The sequence below is a fragment of the Telmatherina bonti genome (genome assembly GCF_933228915.1).
Source record: "Telmatherina bonti genome assembly, chromosome: 6".
NCBI lineage: Eukaryota > Metazoa > Chordata > Actinopteri > Atheriniformes > Telmatherinidae > Telmatherina > Telmatherina bonti.
In genome coordinates this window covers 32,710,501-32,731,358 of record NC_136624.1, presented here as the reverse complement: position 1 = coordinate 32,731,358, position 20,858 = coordinate 32,710,501, and the positions used below count along the sequence as shown (strand labels likewise).

The window sequence follows — 20,858 nt, the reverse complement described above, 5'->3', positions numbered from 1 at the left end:
TGTAAGGAGGGGCAAGGGAACAAAAATAAACGCAGTTTCTAGCACTTAACACCTGTGTACAACTGGACTCCCAGCAGTCCGACTACCACTTCATTATGAGGTCCCCTCTTTTTTTTTTTTTTTTTTTTTTTTTTTTTTGTTGTTGCTTGTGTTGTTCTCACTGTCAGATGTAAGTCGCTTTGGAGAAAAGTGTCTGCTAAATGACTGTAGAATAAAAAAATAGAATAAGTTCTAAATTATGTTCAATAACCACAACAGAAAATCCATTTTTGATGGCGGTACTTTTTATTTTGATTGAGATGATCAGATTAAAATAAATGGATACACAACTTCAATCTGAGGAGTGCAATTTTTCATTTGCTGTCAGTGGAAACACAACAAAGACAAAAGATTTCATACACACATGAAACAATATATGAGCTGACATTTTTTTAGATGTGCAGAACAAAGCTTTTTGTATTACCAGGGTCAATTTTCTAAATCATCTTATGCGTGACATTATAATAAAAGGGAACCAAACTGGTACATTTTCAGAGGCTTTGAGTCCAGCTCAACAAGTTTTTCTGTTTTGTACACAACATTCAAGATTATGACATGGGCTGTTAAGTAACACAGAAGAATAGCAGACTATCATAATTTGCTAAATTTGCTATTTACACTTCTATGTATGCTAGGATGTTGTATTAGAAGTAGCTAAGAGTGCTGACTGAGTAATATTCAGTGCTTCCATCACATGTACAGACAACTACAGGAAAATACCTCAACAAGCCTGTGAAGCCCCAAGGTTAAATCCTGTGAAGCTGAAATCAGGGCTGGGTTCACATGGTAACATGTCACTTTCAGAAAAGCTGTTGTGGTTGTTGAACATAGAATTACACATCATGAGGAAATCATCATCCTGTAGTTCAACAGAGCTACTCAGCATTGGATCATGGGGACAAGTTTCCAGCAGTGACGGCAGAAGATCTTGTTCTGAGAGCAGAGAAAGTGAAAAAAAGGAGATGGTTATTTCTATTTCCATGGCTGTGTTGTTTATTAGTAGCACTGCTTTCACAGAGGAAACGAACGTGATGAGGAGAAAAAGGGAAGTATTTTGATGCATTTAAAATAGAAAGTACAAAATGATAATGTAGGAATGCTTACATCAGTAGGCGTTGATTTCCAAACACAACCAATGTTCATTAAATCAACTTTATTTTTTCATTATGTGTTTTTTTCATCTCTAATCACTTGAAAAGACACCAAAGCTAAAATGTTTTTAATTTTTGATTAAACAGTTAAAAGTAATTATTTCAGTTGACAAGATCAATGCAGTGACAAACCCGAATAATGTTTAACAGCCTGAATAGCTGTCAAAAAACTGAGAGAGAAAAGAAATAGGATTTAAATGAGGCCTACTGAACAGTCCAAGCCAGAGAAGACTCAGCTTGGTAACCACACAAAACCCTCTATGAAAACGAAACTGAGAAATCAAATCTAACTTTATTATTGCATTTTGGACAGCTTTATACTGGGTGAATTTGTTACCACTTAACAGTTTTTTTTCCCAAAAGGTACAGGGACCTAAAGAAGTCAAGCTAAATATTTACTTAAAAGACGTTAACATTTCTTAAATTACATTTGTATTAATGTGAGACGAAATCAGAGGTGTCCAAAGTCAGTCCTTGAGGGCCGCTGTCCTGCAGGTTTTTAATGTATCCCTGTTCCAACACACCTGGCTTTCCTTAAGTGGATCCAGCAACCAACAAAGTTCTGCACAGTGACTCACTCATTTGGTTTCTGGTGGCGTTAGGGATACATGGACAACCTGCAGGATTGTGGCCCTCCTATGTGCTTCTCCTCTGAGCAGAAAAAGTCCTATCATTTTTCATTTCCATTGTCGATAAGTGTATGATTATTTTTTCTCATTTAACAGAATATAAAAAGTATCAAGAAGCAGAATCAAAGAGCTGTAGAATGAAATCAATGTGTTAGTAACCATTAGCGTGTAAAACCCAAATCATTCTGCAGCTGAGCGATATCAGAAGTGTAGCAGTGCACGAGCATGTCCCAGAAGCAGACAACATCCCCACAAGGCAGAAGGTTGACATTCTTACAGCCACCAGCAGAAATGCTGCAAATGAACTGCATGTTCCCAAACTAGATAATGAAAGAGAGGGATTTGTTTGCAAAAATCTGGCTGGATTGGACAGCAAGGAGAGCTATGACTCACCAGCTGGCTCTCCACACAGGCCATTCACTGGCTCCAGGCCTTCACCCTGTGCCATGTCAGAAGACATGGGTGACTTGGCCTCCAGTGTGGTCCTACATGACCAATCACAAACAGTCATTACATAAAAAAAGGCTGTCTATAGACCACCTCTCAGATAAAGTGCTATTTAGTTTGAAAAATTCAAGAGACGGGTTCTTTTTTTATTTTTTTAATTCAAGCACATTAACTACCAAAATCAGGCTAAATAAAAAAGAAATAGACTTACTCCTTTGAAACAAACACCAGCTTGGTTTTGATGTACTTTATATAAGGACTGTGATCTGAAAGAGAGGAAGTTAAAATGGGATTTAACAGGTTTTTCTAGAGGACCATTTAAAAAATGAATAAGGAAATATGAGTTGTGTTATGGAAACTAGTTATTTTCCCAACATATTTAAGCAACAGGGAAAATATTTCAGCCAATAACCCGCAGTAGTCATACCTCCACTTTTCTCTGAGTAGTACTTTCCGAAAGCTTCATCTTTTGGGGTGTCAGGGTACAAGTAAAGAAGAGGATTTTGGGGCACATTTTCAGCTTCCAAGATCTGGAAATTCCTGATGATCTCATGAAAAGGGATCTGGGAGAGGTCGGCTTTGGTGAAGGGCTGGACTGTCTTAATATCAGGCTCGCCTACAAAATGTACAGAAAAATTGTGATAAACAATCAGCTGTTTCAAATATTTAAAAAAATACATTTGGAGGTCACAACGATATAAAAACATGTCACCGATTGAGTCGATTTCCACCCAGGAGAAGGTGATGCCTCCATTGACACTTTCACTGAAGCGCAACAAGAACGTGCCCCTCTTCTTTTTCCTCAGGAGGGACCTCTCCTTGCCTTTGCTCACAAAACCCATGATGAGACTGCATTTCAGATTAAAAAAAAAAAAAAAAAAAAAAAAAAAAAAAAAAAAGAAAAGTTGAAAACAGTCTTTTTTGGGTTTTTTACATTTCTCATCTGGTTAAAATAAATCTGGAACAACAAGCAAGAAATCCCTCAGCTGAAACCTGCGCAGCGAATGCTGACATAGTTTTAACAGAAAGACTGAACCAGTTCAGTGTTATCACATTGCCTCTATGAACTATTTGGTTTAAAAACAAAGAAACAAGCTCGTTTAAATTTTACAAAAAGGTCAGTAAGACGTTAAAGATACATCAGCATCTTCAGTCCCTGAAGGCTGGCGGCCTGCAGGAACTGAATGTTTTCCTTCTGCAACACACCTTTTTCAAGTAAAATTGATCTCCAACAGCTTGTTGTTGCCAAGTTCAGCACAAGTATGTTTAAGCAGGTGTATTGCAGGGAAATATGCAATACTTGCATATTAAAGGAATAAAGCTGGTGATTAAAGGTAGCGATTGTGATTGTCACTGATAGGTTTCTGATGTGTCTGTTTAAATGTCTCCCAGTTGATTAACAAGTCAGCTAATTAACACGTAAAAAGTGTGACAAAAGTAAAAACATAATGAACTTTAACACAGAGCATAAAACATGCATGAAATTAAAACAAACAATGATGCACAAGTCTAACAAGCAACCACAACAAAGTGTGAGAACAATTCAGGGACATGTTTCCTGCTTGAATTAGCTGCAGCTCTGTTCTGTCTGAAATGACACTAACCCTTCCCTCCAGAGCTCTTCCAGGTATGTTTTCACCATCATCAAGATGCCATCAAACCACACCCAGAAAGTGTCAGGGCTATGTTCCTGTAGCAAAGGTAGAAAATCACATTGGTGCCACACCTACACATATCTTTTTCAAATGGTTTGCCTGTGTTTTTAAATAGAAGATGTGAGAAGAAAAGGACAGGAAGCACTTGCTGAAGAAAATAATTGCCAAATCCTTTTCCACTATCAAAATCACGTGTTCATGTTTAAGATTTACACTCCTGGACTGCAGTCTGAGAAACAATTACAAACCTGCCAGCAAACTGTCAAGACAAACAAACTCTGAAGTTAATTGTGCAAACAATTGTGCAGAACTTACTTGGAGTACGGACTAGACGTTCTTACCTTGCTAAATTTTATCCATGCTACCTTGCAGGTGTTATAGTTCTGCTGCTTCCCTGGAAAAATAATAAAAATGATAAGAAAATAAATAAACACATAAAGAGGTGCATGATGTAGAGCAACTGTGCACTGTTATCTGTAATAAAACACGTCCACAACTTATTCAGGGACACTGACTTGTGTTGTGCAATCATTAGTTCTGCTCTGAGTTTTTAGTCACAAAAAATACCAGTAAGCCACTTTTCCACAACAGAGTCCAGTTTATCTGTCAGAAGTTGCAGAGTTACATATACAGGTATGTTTTAGCTTCATTCTTCATTGGCATCTAGTTTTATCTTTGAATAGTACAAGAAAAAGACAACTCAGGCAGTTTTTTACTAAAAGAGGTACAAGCTGAAACAATAAATTTGCATTTCTCTGGATAGCTATGGAGAACAATCCTAACTCAGTTGATCATCTAAATATATTTTTTAACCATATTCAGAAAAAAAAAAAAGAAAACTCAGGTGTTATAATGGGACAGTGGTTGGTTTGACAGTAACAAGATAAATTTCATGGGGTTTTTTGTACTAACAAGGCACAAATGTGTATGTGCACTACCCTAGGTTTCATTTTGTGGCTTTAAAACAAATCAATATTGAACAATATCACTATTTATAAGATCTACAACAGAATTAAAAACAAGGCTGGGTACTCTTACAGCTGAAGTTCAGAAATGGTTAAATCTTTACTTCAAGAAATACTGTAAAACAGCACAAATCCACGTAATATGTTATATGTAAAATGCTGTGTTTAACCGACTAAATCCAGCTTTATTTATGAAGCCCTTTAAAACAACCAGGGTTAAAACAAAGTGATGTATACAATCAGCCAAACTAGCAACAGAATAAAACAGTTAAAATACAAATAAATAACACAATAAAACAACAGGTCAAAAAAGGAATAAGGACTTAAAACTTTAGTTGTAAATGTGAAACAAAAGAAGATACTTTCTACAACTGTACCAGGAAATATATACGTCTTGCACCTTCCTGGATAAAGACGTTAATGGTCTAAGTAGCTGGTTTGGTTCTACATTTCCTTTTAACTCCAGAACTGTATCTGCTTGGTAGTAAATCTCAAATACCAAATATATACAAAAATATGCTTCACAGATGGTTTGGTTATTTCATCTAGAATCATCCTGAAGCTGTGGAAATCTGACTAATGCCCCAGCGTAAAACCACTAGGTTGATGCAATGGTGGCGACTCCATCCTAAAAGCCCATTTTACATAAACTAAAGAGAAATGTGAAGGAAGAACCCATCTGCTGGGAGGATTTTTGGATGGATGTCCAAAAGATAACTAATGTGTACTAGCAACAGGAAGACTTGTATGCATGTATGTATATGAATTATTATGGTTTACTTTAAATGTTTGCTTAGCTGTCTTAACATTGTGCGGTGCCTGTGAGATGTGTTTCTAAAATGTTTTGTTTGTTTTTTGTTCCCATTTTGCTTGTTAAAATTGAAAAATTGATCAAAAAAAGATCAAACAGCTGAAGCATAACATGATAAAAAAGGATTTACCAAACAGCTTGACTGCTATCATCTCCAGCTGAGCATCATTCAAACCACGTTTAGTGGCAGAGAGAAACTGCCAGCTCAGCATCTCTCCAAACTGCGGCCAGGGAGCCGCAGGGGTGTCGGCAAAGAAGACAATATCCTGGAAAAACACACCCATGTTGATAGATTAATACTTACTCTAAAGGTTTATAACCATGTTCCACTGCAACTTAACTGCAAGATGTTTCCAGAGAAAATGAACTCTCACCTTGGGATCTTGGCTGAGCATGTTGAACCAGAGGACTGACGCCCAGGCACTCTGCTGCTGGCTGGAGTTGGAGATGATGATCACAGGTAGTGTAGAGGCCTGTAAAACAGATCATTCGTCAGGAAAGGATAAAAGTATGATTATGTTAACATAATCGTATCAAGAAAGTTTTCAAGTCTGCTGCAGAAAAAGAAAAAAAGCAGAATAATCTTCACCTGTAACTCGATGGAAAAGCCTTTCAGCTCAAACTCTGTGGTGAAGTAGATGATGTGGAGCTCCTCTGTGACACTCAGCGAAATCTGTTCATGCCAAATAAACACACACACACATTAATATTTGCTTGTTAACACCTTAAATGGGGAATTGAAAGCTGGGATGGCATCTTTAACTTACGTCGCTGACTCCTTTTCCACCACCTCCAGATTTTTGTTCCTTCAGAATCTTAAGATAATAATGTCCAGAATTACTTTAAAGTCACCTGACATTACTAGTGAAAGTTTTATTTTCTTATCTCTAAAAAGTAGTTGACAAAGATTTATTCATTTTTACAAATAATATTGACATGTAAATAAGTGGCACAATTTATCCATTTAACAATTCAGATATTAAAATTGCATAAAAATAAATAAATCTGATCACGGACAAACATTTTACTGAGCTGTCTTGAAGTTTTTTGGGTTTTGTTTTTTGGCTTTTCAAATCATCATCCCTCACCAGATGTCTGAAGTCTGCCACCATGCCGCCACTCTGGCTCTCCGCCATGTTCAAGGCTTTGGTTTTTGTTCCCAGGACATTGAAACGCCGGTATCTAAAGACAAATTTGCATCGAATGAGGATACCAAAGTGGAAACTCAGAAAAGAAAAAAAAAAAAAAGAAACTTACCCTTTGATAAGAGGAGCCTCCCTAATTTCAAGGGTGTGAACATGAGAGTGGTGACCACAGGGAGGAAACAAGACGTCATTCACTTGTATTTAGTTTTGTTTGAAGTCAAAAACTGAAGGCTGGAGGTTCATTTTGTGACTGAAAATAAAAAAAGATCTCACCTGTCCATTGATACCTCCACTTTCATGGAGTGGTTCAGCTCAGGGAACTTAACCAGAAGCCTGAAATAAAAAGTAAAGTGAAATATGTAAAATGCACAGTACAAAGTTAAAAGGTCATGGATCAAAAAACATGAAACTTCCATATTTATAAGCTTGAACTCTCTTAAATCCTTTGTGTGTTTCCCCAGCAGTACTGTCAGCAGCTAAATCATATTAACAGTTACCTGTAAAGCGTCTTTACAGTTTATAAATATGGGTTAAGTTAGAAACCAGTGCAAAACTGACCTGGTCTTGACAGAAAACTGGACATTTGTACGCAGAACTAGAGGTCCTTTACCCTGAGGCATGGATGGTTGAGTCTCAACCACAAAGGAACTTAGGTCACATAAAAACAAGAACGTCAGAGAAATCCACTAAGAACTTATTTGGAAATAACATTGTAATAAGTGTTAAGTTGTCAGTGTAACAAGCTGTGCTTTATAATGACATACCTCTTGAGTAGCACTTTAAGAAGAGAGTCTGTTCTCCTCTGCAGGCCAGGTTTTAATGCCTTTATAGGGTCATTGTCATATGACACCTTCCCTACCAGCTCTTCCAACTTATTCAGAAACTCACGCACCTGGAACAGACACACTGCCACACATGTGAACCTAAAAAAAACAAAAGAAAAAACAGAAGATTTCATGTTTGTTTCAGAAAACTGGACAGTTTTAGCTTGATCACAGTTAAAAACTGACATGAAACCAGTGGAGATAAGTTTACCACTTCTCCAGTTGATCCAAGCAAACACTGTCTGGCGCGCCAATGCAGGATTTTTGCTGCCTTCGCTGCCACTCCACCAGCTCCTTGTTCACCAACAGGTTGATCAGGTCATCAGCGCGGTCCAGAAGCTTACTCAGGTCTGACAGCGTGCTCTAAAAAGTTTATGTAACAAATATGTAAGAAGGAAAAAAGGAAAAATAAACAGTGAAACAGTTGACTGAAGGGACAGAGGTGCGATAGGAATTTAGTAATGGCTTCATACCTTTCTGCACTCATTCAGTCTGTTGACGAGCAGCTGAAGAGTCTTAATCTGCTCGTTTTTCACAGCCTCCTCTACCACAACTAAATAAGTTTCCATAGTAGGATGACATTTTCCATGTAAAAAAAAAAAAGAAAGAAAAAAAGCCAAAAAAAAAAAAGAAGTTGTGATTCAAACCCCTTTATTACTCATCGAAGAATGCAAATGAAAAAATGAACTCAAGTATGCCAACCTTCCATCTTGTGGGTTTGATACTTAAAATCAAACTCATCTTGCTGCTCTTCCAGACATACTATGGTATGTTCCAAACACTGTAGCCCAAAAATTAATAGAAAATACATAACAATAGTTACAATCAATGACCTTTGGTGTTTTATTCACTAAGCACAATACCAGAAAATATTTGTATCTGCACCTGCACATCATTTCTTAGGCCAGCCATTTTACGTTCAAGGTCCTGCTGACAGCTGGTCTCCATGGCTTCCTGCTCAACTTGCAACGACTGGACCTAAGACACAGAAGAGACGGTGAGCGGCTGCAAAATTATCTTTGCTCAGATTGGATGCTGGGTAATACTTTTGCATGATAAGATTGTGAATAAGAGTGGGAGAGTGGGAGGCCCATGTTTCATGCCTACATGGGGGGGTTGAAATTATGACCTGCAGTTTGTCCTTGATGTTTAATGATGCATGGTACATCAGTATAAGAGTGCAAAACAAATTCAAAAGGACAAATTTCCACAACAACACCCAGGAAACACTCAAAAAATGGATGATATGACAAAAACAGGAGGCTAACCATGGGTCATATCAGCAGAAACAGCTAAAACATGAACACATTATTTCACATTTTCTGGGAAACCTTTTTCTTTAATTAAGATGTTGTGGAGACATAAGTTACTTTTTTATTATTTCACAAAACAAACATTTCATTAGGTTTATGTAGGGTTGAGCCAACCTGCTCAGCCAGATTAGCAGTGTGCAGGATTTCTTTCTCCTTCTCCAAAAACCACAGGATTGTGCTTGCTAAAGCACAGGGCTCATCTTGAAATCTCTGCAAGACAGAAAAGACAGGTGGGGCTCAGAATTATAGTTAGGAAATATTTGCAACAGTAGACACCATGAATGAAATAAAAATGAAAATACATGTAATGAAATTAAAATTAAAAAATTCTTATTAATCAACTGCGATGTTGTGGAGGTGTTCTTTTGTTATTATTATCATTACTAGAATTATGTTTTGCAGCAAGAGAATTAATGTTTGCAAAGTTGTAAATGGCAACACTGAATTCTTTGTTGAACTTTTGAACAAGACAAGCAGGTAAAGATAAGCTTATAAGCAGGTAAAGGAAATGCGTTCATGTTCTTGAGTCAAACAAGATGAAAATAGATGTAAATGAGATTTTAAGAACATTTTTAACTCAAATATCCTCTTCTATTCTTCTTTAAATCACACAGTTCTGTTCATGTTCTTGTTGTCCAAACCTGGAAGTTCTGTTTGTATCGTCTGATGTTGTGCTGCTGTAAAAAGGCCTCTTCCTGAACAAAGCGACTGTGTTGGATGTCCAGATTGTCAAGCAAGACCTGGAACAGCACCATGGCCAGGTCATAGTCCCGTGTTGCACGTAGCCTACAGATCACATGGAATATTTTACAGGCTCATGTTCAACATATCATAATGATGCTGAGAGACAGCACTTGTACTTGTCTTACCACTCCTGCTTCTCTATCCAAGCTGCCAGGTAGTGCCGTACATCCATAGGCAAACCATCCCTGTCATAGAGCTCATGTAATTGCTGTGAGTAACTGGCAGAAAGTTGCCTCAATTTGTCCCACTGTGCCATCCTGGAAATGATCTAAGAATTGGAAGCATGCAAATAAACCAAGTTTAAAGACTGGAATACAATAAGCAACAATGTTTTCCTCCACTGAGTGACAATTTGCCAACTGTAGGTATTACTGTACAACGAAAAAAAAAGAACAAAAAACAAAACACTGCAAGTATCTAACCACAGCTAAACGAAGAGTACGATGTCTTGTAGTTCAGGAGTGGTGATTGAACCCCTTAACATATCATAAAGCGTATAATAACTTAATTACATGTATAGGATACTAGAAAGCTAATGCCTTTACGCACGTTTTATCAATGTTCACTATCTTCTTATAAGGGGCTGTGAACAGCGCAGTATTACCAAACATAAAGCTGATTAAAAAAAAAAAAAAGAAAAAAAACATTGGCTCACCTTAAGATGATTCGAGTCCAAGTAGGAATATCTCAGTTGGTAAAGCGTAAATTAAAATGAGTGCATAGCTAACACTTGTACTTTGGGAGCTTGACTTACTGCCTATACCATCCGTAAAACAAAACAACTTCCAACAGTTGGAGGCGTGTGAGTGTTATTTCCTCTGTCGTTTTACCTCAGCTTCTCATTCATTGGACATTGAGTTATCCCTCCTAAGTAGTACTTGACAGATAACAACGGGCGCCATTTTGGCTCTAATACTAATGCCGTTCGCGCAAGTACAGACCCGAAATGTCAATTCAATTCACTCAGTTTCCACCCCAGCTCAGAACTAAGAGTCGATTGGTTAAACTCTTCACACAAAGCTAAGTTCTATTGGTGTATTTTCATGTCAGTCTTCCATGAGGGGGCGTGGTAAACAAAATAGAAACTTACGGCCCCGTTGCCATGAGAATTTCCAAGAAATGACGTATTGAAAGCGCTCAATAAAAATTAAGCTTATGACACACCAACAACACTCCCCTCAAACAGTTGTGTATTGTCTAGCAACAAACCCCTGTCCTTAGTTTGTTTTTAACTTCCCCTTTCCTGCTGCTGTTTTATGTTGCAAATGCATAATATTTGTGACATATGATTTCTACGGGTTATTTCATGAATATAATATTTTAGTACTTTGTCCCAACTGTTTCTCCAATTACCACAGAAGTAACAGCATCATTTAATGTATTTGATAAAACTTTATGTTAAATTGATCATTTGAAGCAAAAAATACAGAAGAAAAAATCCCACAGTAAAATGCTATTGTGTGGCAAAACAATGGATGCTTTCGAAAAGTGAGACAAAGACATTAAGCTGTACAAACATTTACATTGAAAATAATATAGGCTACTATGATGAAATGTAAAAGAAGGTATATATATATATATATATATATATATATATATATATATATATATATATATATATATATATATTGTGTGTGTGCTTTTATCTTGTGTGTCTTCATTTTATCTTTTTAACCTCTTAGCTCCTGTGTTTCTTCTTTCTCATGGGGATCCTCCGTGTCAGGTGCCGCACCTGTTTGACCGACAGGGTGGTTGTGGCGGGGGGTCATCCTGCCGCGGATGTTCGTAGGGGTTCTGTACTGTGGTGTGGATCCTGGCCTGCCCCGGCCCTGGCATTTCCTGTGGCTGCGCCTCATTCCTGGGGAGGCTCCTGACATGGACGGATTCCCCAGATGTTGTTTCCTCACAGCAGTGTCAAGCCAGATGCAGATGACAGTATCCTAAAGGTATTAGTTTTCATTTTGGCATCAACAAACAGGGGAAGGGTTGGGTTGTGTGCGTGTGTGGGCAATGTGTGTGTGTGTTTTTAAGTGTGAGACTGTTTTTATTTTTATGTTCAACACTTTGATGTGCTTTTGAATGAAAAGTGCTATACAAATAAAGTTTGATTTGATATATCAGCACTGTTTGTCATGATCAGTTGGATTTTTGACAAATGCACATCATTAACTTTCAAATTTTCTCTTTGAAATTACCAATCATTTTGGAAGTGGCAGATAATGTTGTGAGTGAACTGTCTGGTCTGTCAAAGTCAGGGACAATTACACAGACTCACATCATTTACATGTTTTGGCTTGCAAAATATATTACATGTAAATTGTTCCTCACCCATCTCCTTTAAAGTATGCCTCAACCAGACATCCACGTAAGCCCAGTGGTCCATTATAATCAGAAGCAGGAAACAATTGAAGATGATGGGAACTCTGTTAACGTTTGCTTTATGTTTTTAGTTGAATATGTCAAAACATTTTCAGACAAAGAGTTCTGCAGAACTGTTTTTGATCAGAGCTGTGACATTGCAGTAAAGCAGAAATAGCTTAAGTGTAATATGTTAGGCAAGACAATGGATACATGTCAGATTTTTTTTTTGTAAATATCCAGAATTACCACTTAATGTTTTAAACATTATACACAGAGGACTGGAGCAGATGTGAAAGGGTAGACCTCAATTTATTCAAATATGTGTTTTTCAGAGCATATTTAAAATTTCATTCACTGTGTTGAGATTTTTATTGTAATCCTAGAAAGAAAACAGCAGTCTGTTTACAGCATGGAACTTCTTTTCAGAGTTTTCCGGTGCCCCAAAACAGGCTTCAGAGGTAAATTACTTATTGAACTAACACATTGATCTTCACAATATGCACACAAAAATCATACATACAGTTTATTAAGATTTAACAACAAATAAAATCTTGAAAAACAATAGAATTTTTCATAAAGTTATTGTCCCAGAGCTGCTGATGAACAGAGGAAGCAATACATGTAGAAGACTAAATTAAACTTTTGAGGGGTTTGAGGTTTAGTTTCCTGAGACCAGTTCTTCCGCGTTGCTGCCTAATGTGACAAATTGTACAGATGCTCTTTACACAAAAAAATATCATTTCTAAACAAAGTTTTAAAGCTTAATTTTTTTGAGGTTACAGTGTATTAGGACTGGCGATGACTTACTCTAACTGAAGTCCTTACATTGTTAACGTAAATTGTGAGAACAAAGGTTACAATGACGTGAAACAGCTTAAACAGCTTTTATGCTTAGTTTGAGCACAAACGTCACACATTAATGTGAATACTTGCATTCCAAGTAACCTAGATTAGCAAAACTCAATTTAACGATGTTTTTAATAATGACAATATTTATTTGAAAAGCTTCAGAAGCTGATTGATTGATCTTTTAGTCTACTGGATGGTGATGACACCCTCTTCCCAGCTGAACTGGTTCACCAGTACATCATCCTCTTCTTTCATGGAGTTGAGCAGATACCTAACTCCAGCTTTTACACCTGTCTTCACTCCTGCACCCAAAGCATAGCCTGCCACCCCCGCAGTCCCACCCGTGGCTACCATCAGGGCATCTGTGCCAAGGTCAACAGCACTGAGGATGGCTCTCTCCTTGGCTGTTGCTGAGCAGTTGACCGAGGCGTAGTACACCGCTGTGCCAAGGTTGTAGAGGGTGCTGACTCCAGGAATCCACTCCACTACGGTGTAAACTTGCTCCTCATTTTTGTTGATGCACTTCTTCTGGGGGCTGCGCTTCATTCGATGACCTAAAGCTGTGGCGATCAAAACGTCATCCTGGGCACTGCACTGACGGATCCAGCACTCGGTCTGAGGGGATGTGGATGGAAAAATGCGGCTCCCTTTCTTCAACACTGCTTGGTACATCCCAGGTGCAAGAGGCCCGCCACTAGTTACACCAGCACACAAACTCCCAAGTCTTTCACAACTGCTCACAGCATCTTCCAGTCTACCTGTGGTTCCTTCCACAGTGTTCCCCACCAGCATGGTTCCATTTACCCTGGTCCAACCTTCACAGTGCGCCTCCTGCATAGAGAAACCTTCTCCCACCAAAGCCAGCTGCTCAATGTTAAACATCACAGCATCCATATGGTGGCTTGGTTCATCTCTCTCAGCAGCTGAAGTCTGAGTTGTTGTAGATGAAGACTTGCTCATCCTGCGCTCTATGAGAGCCACCACCTCCACCAGAAGCTCCTTGGTATCATCCTCTCCTAGCAAGTCATAAAGTTTCAGCACAAGGGTCTGAGCCTCCTTCGGACAGCCCACCAGCACCAACACAGGCACTAAAGAGAGACCCAGGAGCTCCTGAGGGAACATGGAGGATAATGGATCATCCACAGTGCTTGCAGACAGCAGCTCCTCACAGCTGACATTCCCTTGAGTGTTGAGATTATCTTTAATCTTCCCCTGAAGCTTCTCCCTGAGAAGTGATGTCATACGCCGAGCAAACAGGACCCTTTCCTCTTTTTGTGGAACCGATGAATTTGGTTCGGATTTGTCTGTGGATGAGGGAGCAGACAGGGACTGGGATTTGATCACAGGGTGATGATCCTTATTGCTTCTCTCCTCTGTATCTGGGGTGTGAGTTTCTGGAAGCAGACGGCTCCTCTGCACCAAAGGAGGTGGGACCCTGCACAGAGCCTGCTCACTCAGCAGGAGCTGGATCACAATTAGCCACTTCAACTTGGAGGACATCATCTCACTCTGTACGGGGGCTTTTCTGAAGCCACTACAAGAAAAACAAGAGTAAAAACTCAACTTAAAAGAACATCACATGCTTCGCCATCATATTATATTGACTGAATAAACACAAGTTTAGGCAATCATTTCGGACATTCAAGGTTGAGATTAACTTGCAGACTTTATGTTTATCTTTTGCTGACATGACCTCCCCCTCCATGTAAACTTTGTGACAGTTTTGTGCACCTGCTACTGCTGCAATCACTAGGAAAACAAAGACAGCTCGTGATACTCTAAAATAAACAGAAAATTACTATTTTTTTGTTGATTTAGATTCAATTGAGTGAGAGCTGTGAATGAAGAGGTTCTCTGCTTGTCTACCTGTCATGAAAATATATTTTAAAACCAATGCAAGATAAAGGAATGTGTTGTTAAAACAAGATGGTGTTACTGCATTTATCTGTAAAAATGCTATTTTTATTTATCCCTTGAATTTTTATCTGTCATCCTCTTAGTGAAAAGTTCCACACCTACCTTAGCAATAACCACAGCACAAGTCCCAGAGTCCAGAGTGTACAGTCCGACCAAGATGGCTTCAGAATGAGGGATGCATAGTGTTCTTCTTTCTCTCTTTGCCTCCAATGAGAATCTCCTTCTTTACACATGACATCCCACAGCCCTCCCTTTGTATCATCTGTCTTTCAGCTCCCTCTTCTCTTTGGCCTCACTGCTCAACGGGGAGATCAGGGCTTGAATATTGATTCACGTGGGGAAAGTCCATGTGTACCAAAGAGGTTTTGTTTGTCTGCGTCGCTATCCTCTCATCCCCCCCCCCCCCCCCCAGGTCCCTTTGCTCTCTCTCACGCAGTCGGTAGGTTTTGTTTTTGACCCATATACTTGAAAGAAGCCTCCCCTCAAGCCGTGAGCAAATTTGTCTCTTTCTCAGCCATGAATTGAAGTGGGGAAAAAAACAGGGCTATTTCAAATAAAAACTGGATTTATTCAGAAGCTGGAATAAAAGCTGAAGAAAATCTCAGGGAAATACTTCTCCATTCTATCTTTGTTCTGCTGAGCTTGGAGCCTTACATGTCACAATGTGCTGCGTTTGAGTAAAGATTTATTTTAATCCTCTGAGGCTCCTTTTTCTCCATTTAAATAGTGTTATACCCTTTAAAGTCCATCTTCTCTACTTCTTCGGCAATCAAAGCACTAAGAATAGCTCCACTCTGCCATGGGCTGTTTCAGAAATGTCACTGATGATGATGATGAGTCAGAAAGTATTCATCATAGTTGTAGAGCCGATAAATTTTAACTAATAATTTATCACCAAAATGAAGTAACAGCAAAAATAAAACTAATTAAAGCAGCCAATCAGTTATTGGCTGTTTATTTATTTAATACTATGTTGGTTGATGATTTCAGAATTTCAAGTTATAGAAATAAACACATTATTTCTAATTCACATTTGAAACCGAAGCTGCAGCTCTGCTACTTGATTGATTCATGTCTGACTTATATTAAAAGTAAAATATTTATGTGATTCCTTCCACCATAAAGCTTTTTCATTCATGTGCAGGACATGATATTTAAACGTTTCTTTTTAACCGTCTAATTTAGTGCCGTAAGAAGGAGGACTAAGGTATAAACGAGGATTTTGATAGGCTGAGATTTATTACATTACTGAAGGGTGATGTGTTACCACAGAAGACCTATCTTGAAGGATTCTTGTAGTGACAAGGATGATGATGATGCAGCATAGAGTACAGAATAATACAGGAGATAAAAACTAAAAGAAGAAGAAAAATATGGTCTTTTTTAAAGAATATTCCTCATTCAGACTTACTAAGAAAGGATGTTGTTTAAACTTCAGTGAAAATGGTCAAAGTAAGTCCCATTTTCTCTATTACTCTACATTTTTTTATAAGCAGAGTTTTTTATCCAAAGCGAGTTGCAAGCAGGAAACAGAATGGAGCCAACATAGAATGCAGTATCTTGCCTAAGAGCACTTTAACAGCTGGCGACGTTTGGCATCAAACCAGCAAACATCAGATCAAAGCACAGCTACCTCTGTGTCTCCATGGGCAGGAATGATCTGTGTCACTCCTTGTTGCAGCAGTACTGTATGATGTTCACAAAGTGTACAATCAGCCCTCCAGTTCACAGTCTGCCTTCATCAATCTGTTCAGTTTTTCACCAGCTCTGATGCTGCTGCCCCAACAGATAGAGGCAAAGAAAATTGTTGACAGTAAATCAGCAAAAGGGTTTCAGCAGCTATTTTCAGCAGGATGCTGATGGACATTGTGGAACCTTCTGAGTGGTTATTTTTCCTGATCCTGATTCAGAAATAATGTTAAACATTTGGCACAACTACTTGATGTGCAAATAGGAAATTGTTTGCCATGCCCATCAGAAAAATATACAGTTATGGTTTGAGTTTCGATAACTCTGCCATTAATTCAAATTTTATGATGTGTGTGTGTGCACAACACCTGTTCATAAAGTTTAATGGTCATGCAAAGATCAAATCAACACACACAGAATTGATATACAATAATCTGCTGAACGGCAGCTTGTATAACATGTTTATTAAAATCCTGCTTTGGAGTCTTACTTCCTCATTTCTTTGTTCCCTTTTTTTTCTTTAATTATTTTCTACTGACAGGTTGTGGTGGAAAAAAGTATTCAGCGAGACACAACTGCATGTTATGCAAATGACTTTGGTTACTCTGGGTACTTCTGCATGGATAAAGTCAACTGACCCCTCACAGTAAACTGGCAAGGTCATTAAACTATTACAACCTGCATTTGTAACCAAAACAACCTTTTCAGACTGCTCCTGTTTAAATTACCAAATGTTTTTCCAAGTAACAACCCTTTCCTTATTTTGCACCGATAAACACAGGCCTAGGAATGCATACATCAGGGCCATCAGGCATACACATCATGGTTCAGCCCATTTTTGGTTGTTGTTAAGGTCTTGCTTAATGGGACTGAGTTGTTTTTGGAGTTTAACTCCCAAGAAATGGATCCCAGTTTCGGTGTTGTTACATTTAACATTTTGTGGGCTCCACTGCCCTTTACTGTTCAGCAGTAGATGAGAAAGTAAGGTCAGGGATATCTCAGAACTGAACCTTACACCTGCCTGTTTGTAATAAGCAGCTTTTTATTTTATACTAGGTGAACTAAAGCCCACACCTAAATGAACATTCAGCTCCAAGAAAAACATTGATTTCCCTTGTCTTTCCATCTGGTATTTGTGTTCCTGAAATGCAACATTTTTTTTATGTTTTGTAACCGTGTTGCTCTGCTTTGTTGCTTCCACTATCTGAATAGTCCATCAGAAACAGCAGTTGAACTTTCTTCCTCCCAACCAGCTCGGGAGGCTGAGAAGAAGGGAAGCCGCTACTAGATTTCTGGTAAAATCACCCAGCAGAGGTGAAACAGCAGACACAGGAGACTGCTGGAACTAAGAGCTGTGTGGTGTTGTTGCTAAAGCTTGTAGCACATCATTCACCTCTAGTCAGGCAGTTTCTTGCAGCTGAGCTCCTCTGCTCCGGTGTCCTCTGCTACTAGAAAACTAGCTATTAAATCTCCTAAAAGTCGCTAAATGATGTAATTAGCTAATTTACTTAATCTAAATCCAATAAAATCAAAATGTATTTGCATAGCACTTTTCATACATGAAGCATCGCAAAGTGCTTTTCATATATCAAAACAACAACAAATACACATGGACACACATTGTTAGAGCCATTTAGTTAATATTGTTGGTAAAATATTCAGTTGGGTAATTATGAGAACGTTTTGGGCTTTAACAAGCTTAATTGAGGACAATTAAGGCTGCTCTAAACTCCGGCTTCTGATTGGTTCTGGTTTAACAAGCCATCCATGAAGCTTAAGTTTCTCTTTTCTGTTAATTGTTGCTGTGGAGCCCAGAGCGCACACTAGTCTTTCACCATGTTTAAATGTATTTACTCATAAGGAGCATCTTTTTTTTTTTTTAACATCCTTTTTTCTCTTTCCTGTAACACAGAGAAGATTAGTAAAGAACACAGAAACAAGCCATGGACTTTGAGTGGTTTTTGGAAGCTTGAGTTACATAATTATTCCGACGCACATACTGAACACACACCCCCAATCCTGCATGGCAAAACTCTGGAATAATCTTCCGTCTCTTTAACCACCAACAACAACAAAAATAAACATCTGGCTTGGCACACCAAGAAGAAACAATTTCCTGGGGATCCATGGCCAGGAGCCAGCCCATCCATAACCATAGAGTGCGCCAGTACGGCCACGACTCAGGGTGGGCCCAGTTTCGCACCACAGCCAAATGGCTACAGTGCAAGGGCCAACCGTTCAAAGGCCATCCCCATGGCAGCGACACAGCAGGTAGACTATGGCGTAGCCCCCAGCATGGAAGATCCCCAAACTGATTGTGTAATGGACAATGCATCAGAGAGGAATAATGGTGTAGGAGAGACCAATTTGATAAATTAACACCATAAATATGTTTAGAGCATAAAAATCTTGTGTCAATATTTTATCATTTACATTTTTATTGAGTGTCATTTGTTTTTTTACTTTAAAAAAATAACATGTGATAGTAGCCTACTTCTTTTTTATGACTTTAATATCTGACAGCAAGCCAGGACGGGGTCAGCCAGTAGCAGCTTTGTGTGTTTCATTTCCAGTCATGGAGCACAGGTGATCGCCTCCTGCTGACTGCACCTGGGAGCTGGGACTGCTGTTGCTTGTGTGGGCAGAGCCTACTGGGTGCGTTTGAATGCAGGAAAGCAGTGCACAGCACTGCTGTTCACTGGAAATAAATACAAGATACCTGCTTTCACGTCAGTCTCCACAAGTCTGCAGTAACGGCCGAAAAATTCACTAGATTTGTCACTAGTAGTTTTTTGGTTGAAGAAATAGCTGCTAGAGGGGTCCAAAAACTTGCTGTATATTGCGACAAAATCGCTAAGTTGGCAACATGCTGTGTGTCTCTCTCTCCTCTCTCTCTAGCTCGACCATTCTTAAAGGGGCCCCATTGTTCTTTTAACACATCACTATAACCAGCACCGTGTCTGGGTATTGACAAATACCTCTTGCAATCAGTTCTTATCAATATAATCTGGCAGTGGGCCAGATGTGACCGTCAGTGGGCCGCAGGCCCCCAGTTGCCCACCACTGTGACATATCCTGTACAGACGACACACGGCTCAGTGTGGAGAGGAGAGAGAGAGTTTATAAAGCTTCTACCTATTTCTGCTGTTTGATTTGAAGGGTGAAGGTGTTTGTTTAAGGCCATGTTTCTCACTTCAGGAACCCCCTGCCCTGCATGTTTTAGAATCATCCCCACGTTAACACACATAAATGGCTCATTAACAGGCTGCAAAGACCTAAAAGAGGAAGTTCATTAATCTGAATCAGCTGTCTTACTGTAAGATTGCCTCTAAAACATGCAGAGTAGGAAGTCCTGAGGACCGGAATTGAGAAACACTGATTTAAGGGGATGTTGCCCCCTCTCGCCTGTTTTAAGATTACAGACAAAAATCTGTAATGAGTTACCCTGAGGATCCGTAATTCAGCCACACACAGGGAGTTCGGGACAAATGACCAGTTTATTGGTGAAGGAGTATGAACAGAAGATCAGTCCAGGGGAGTGATCTGCAGAGGAAACCAGGCAACAGCTGGGAGGTAAACAGGATGGCAAAATACTCATCCAGGCAAAGACAAGGCTCAGAGATCCAAAGACAGGCAGGGTCGGTAACCAGAAGATCCGAAAGGTAGCGGTGTCCGTCGAGGGCAAGGCAAGGAGGGTAATCCAGGGGCATGAAGCAGAGGGTCGGCAACTGAGGAACAATCCGTAGAACGCTGGAACAAAACTAGACATAGGTCTGATTATTATCTGGCAGAAAAGGAGGGATTGGAGGGAGCTTAAGTAGGCAGTGAGAGAAAAGGAAACCAGGTGAACTGAATGAGGTAGCAGAGGCAATTAGGAAGCCAGCAGGTGGATCGAGTAATCAATGATGAGCGCCAGGAGATCAGGGTGGCAAAAACATGACAAAAATCAAGAGAAAAGTATTTTTTATCTGGTTCTGCTTTTCTTTTCTTTTTTTTTTTTAAATAACAGGAAACACACTTTAGACTGGCAGCAGCATGTGTTTCATATAATAACAGGCTGACATGCCTGCCTATTACCCTGACAGCATCTGACAGGACTCATGCTCTCAGAATAAGCATGTGGTTGTCACTGAAAACAAAACAACCAAAGTTTGTAAGACAAAAACCAAGGCCTTTCATTTATTTATAGTTTTACATGCCTAAGTTCACCACTAACAGTAAAAAACACACACAGGTAACACACTATCTAGTGTATCCAGTAAATCCTGCTCCACTCCCTCAAAGCATCAGCATTGTTGCAAAGGGGTGTGGTTATAGCT

General features: G+C 39.1%; 1 protein-coding gene across 1 annotated transcript; it reads right to left on the bottom strand.

Annotated features, from left to right (window-relative positions):
- Window positions 1–325: 325 nt before the first annotated feature.
- stat2 (signal transducer and activator of transcription 2) lies at window positions 326–10,510 on the bottom strand. Its single transcript, XM_079241772.1, has 24 exons — window positions 10,379–10,510; window positions 9,849–9,991; window positions 9,621–9,765; window positions 9,094–9,189; window positions 8,552–8,644; window positions 8,369–8,447; window positions 8,140–8,219; window positions 7,878–8,029; window positions 7,607–7,765; window positions 7,401–7,490; window positions 7,116–7,175; window positions 6,955–6,975; window positions 6,786–6,879; window positions 6,465–6,512; window positions 6,287–6,370; window positions 6,072–6,170; window positions 5,828–5,963; window positions 4,263–4,315; window positions 3,871–3,956; window positions 2,979–3,115; window positions 2,694–2,882; window positions 2,478–2,532; window positions 2,213–2,304; window positions 326–972 (listed from the first exon to the last, which is right to left on the bottom strand). Exons 2-24 carry the CDS (start codon window positions 9,977–9,979, stop codon window positions 761–763), a joined length of 2,391 nt encoding a protein of 796 aa, XP_079097898.1. The 5' UTR covers window positions 9,980–9,991; window positions 10,379–10,510; the 3' UTR covers window positions 326–760.
- Window positions 10,511–20,858: the final 10,348 nt, after the last annotated feature.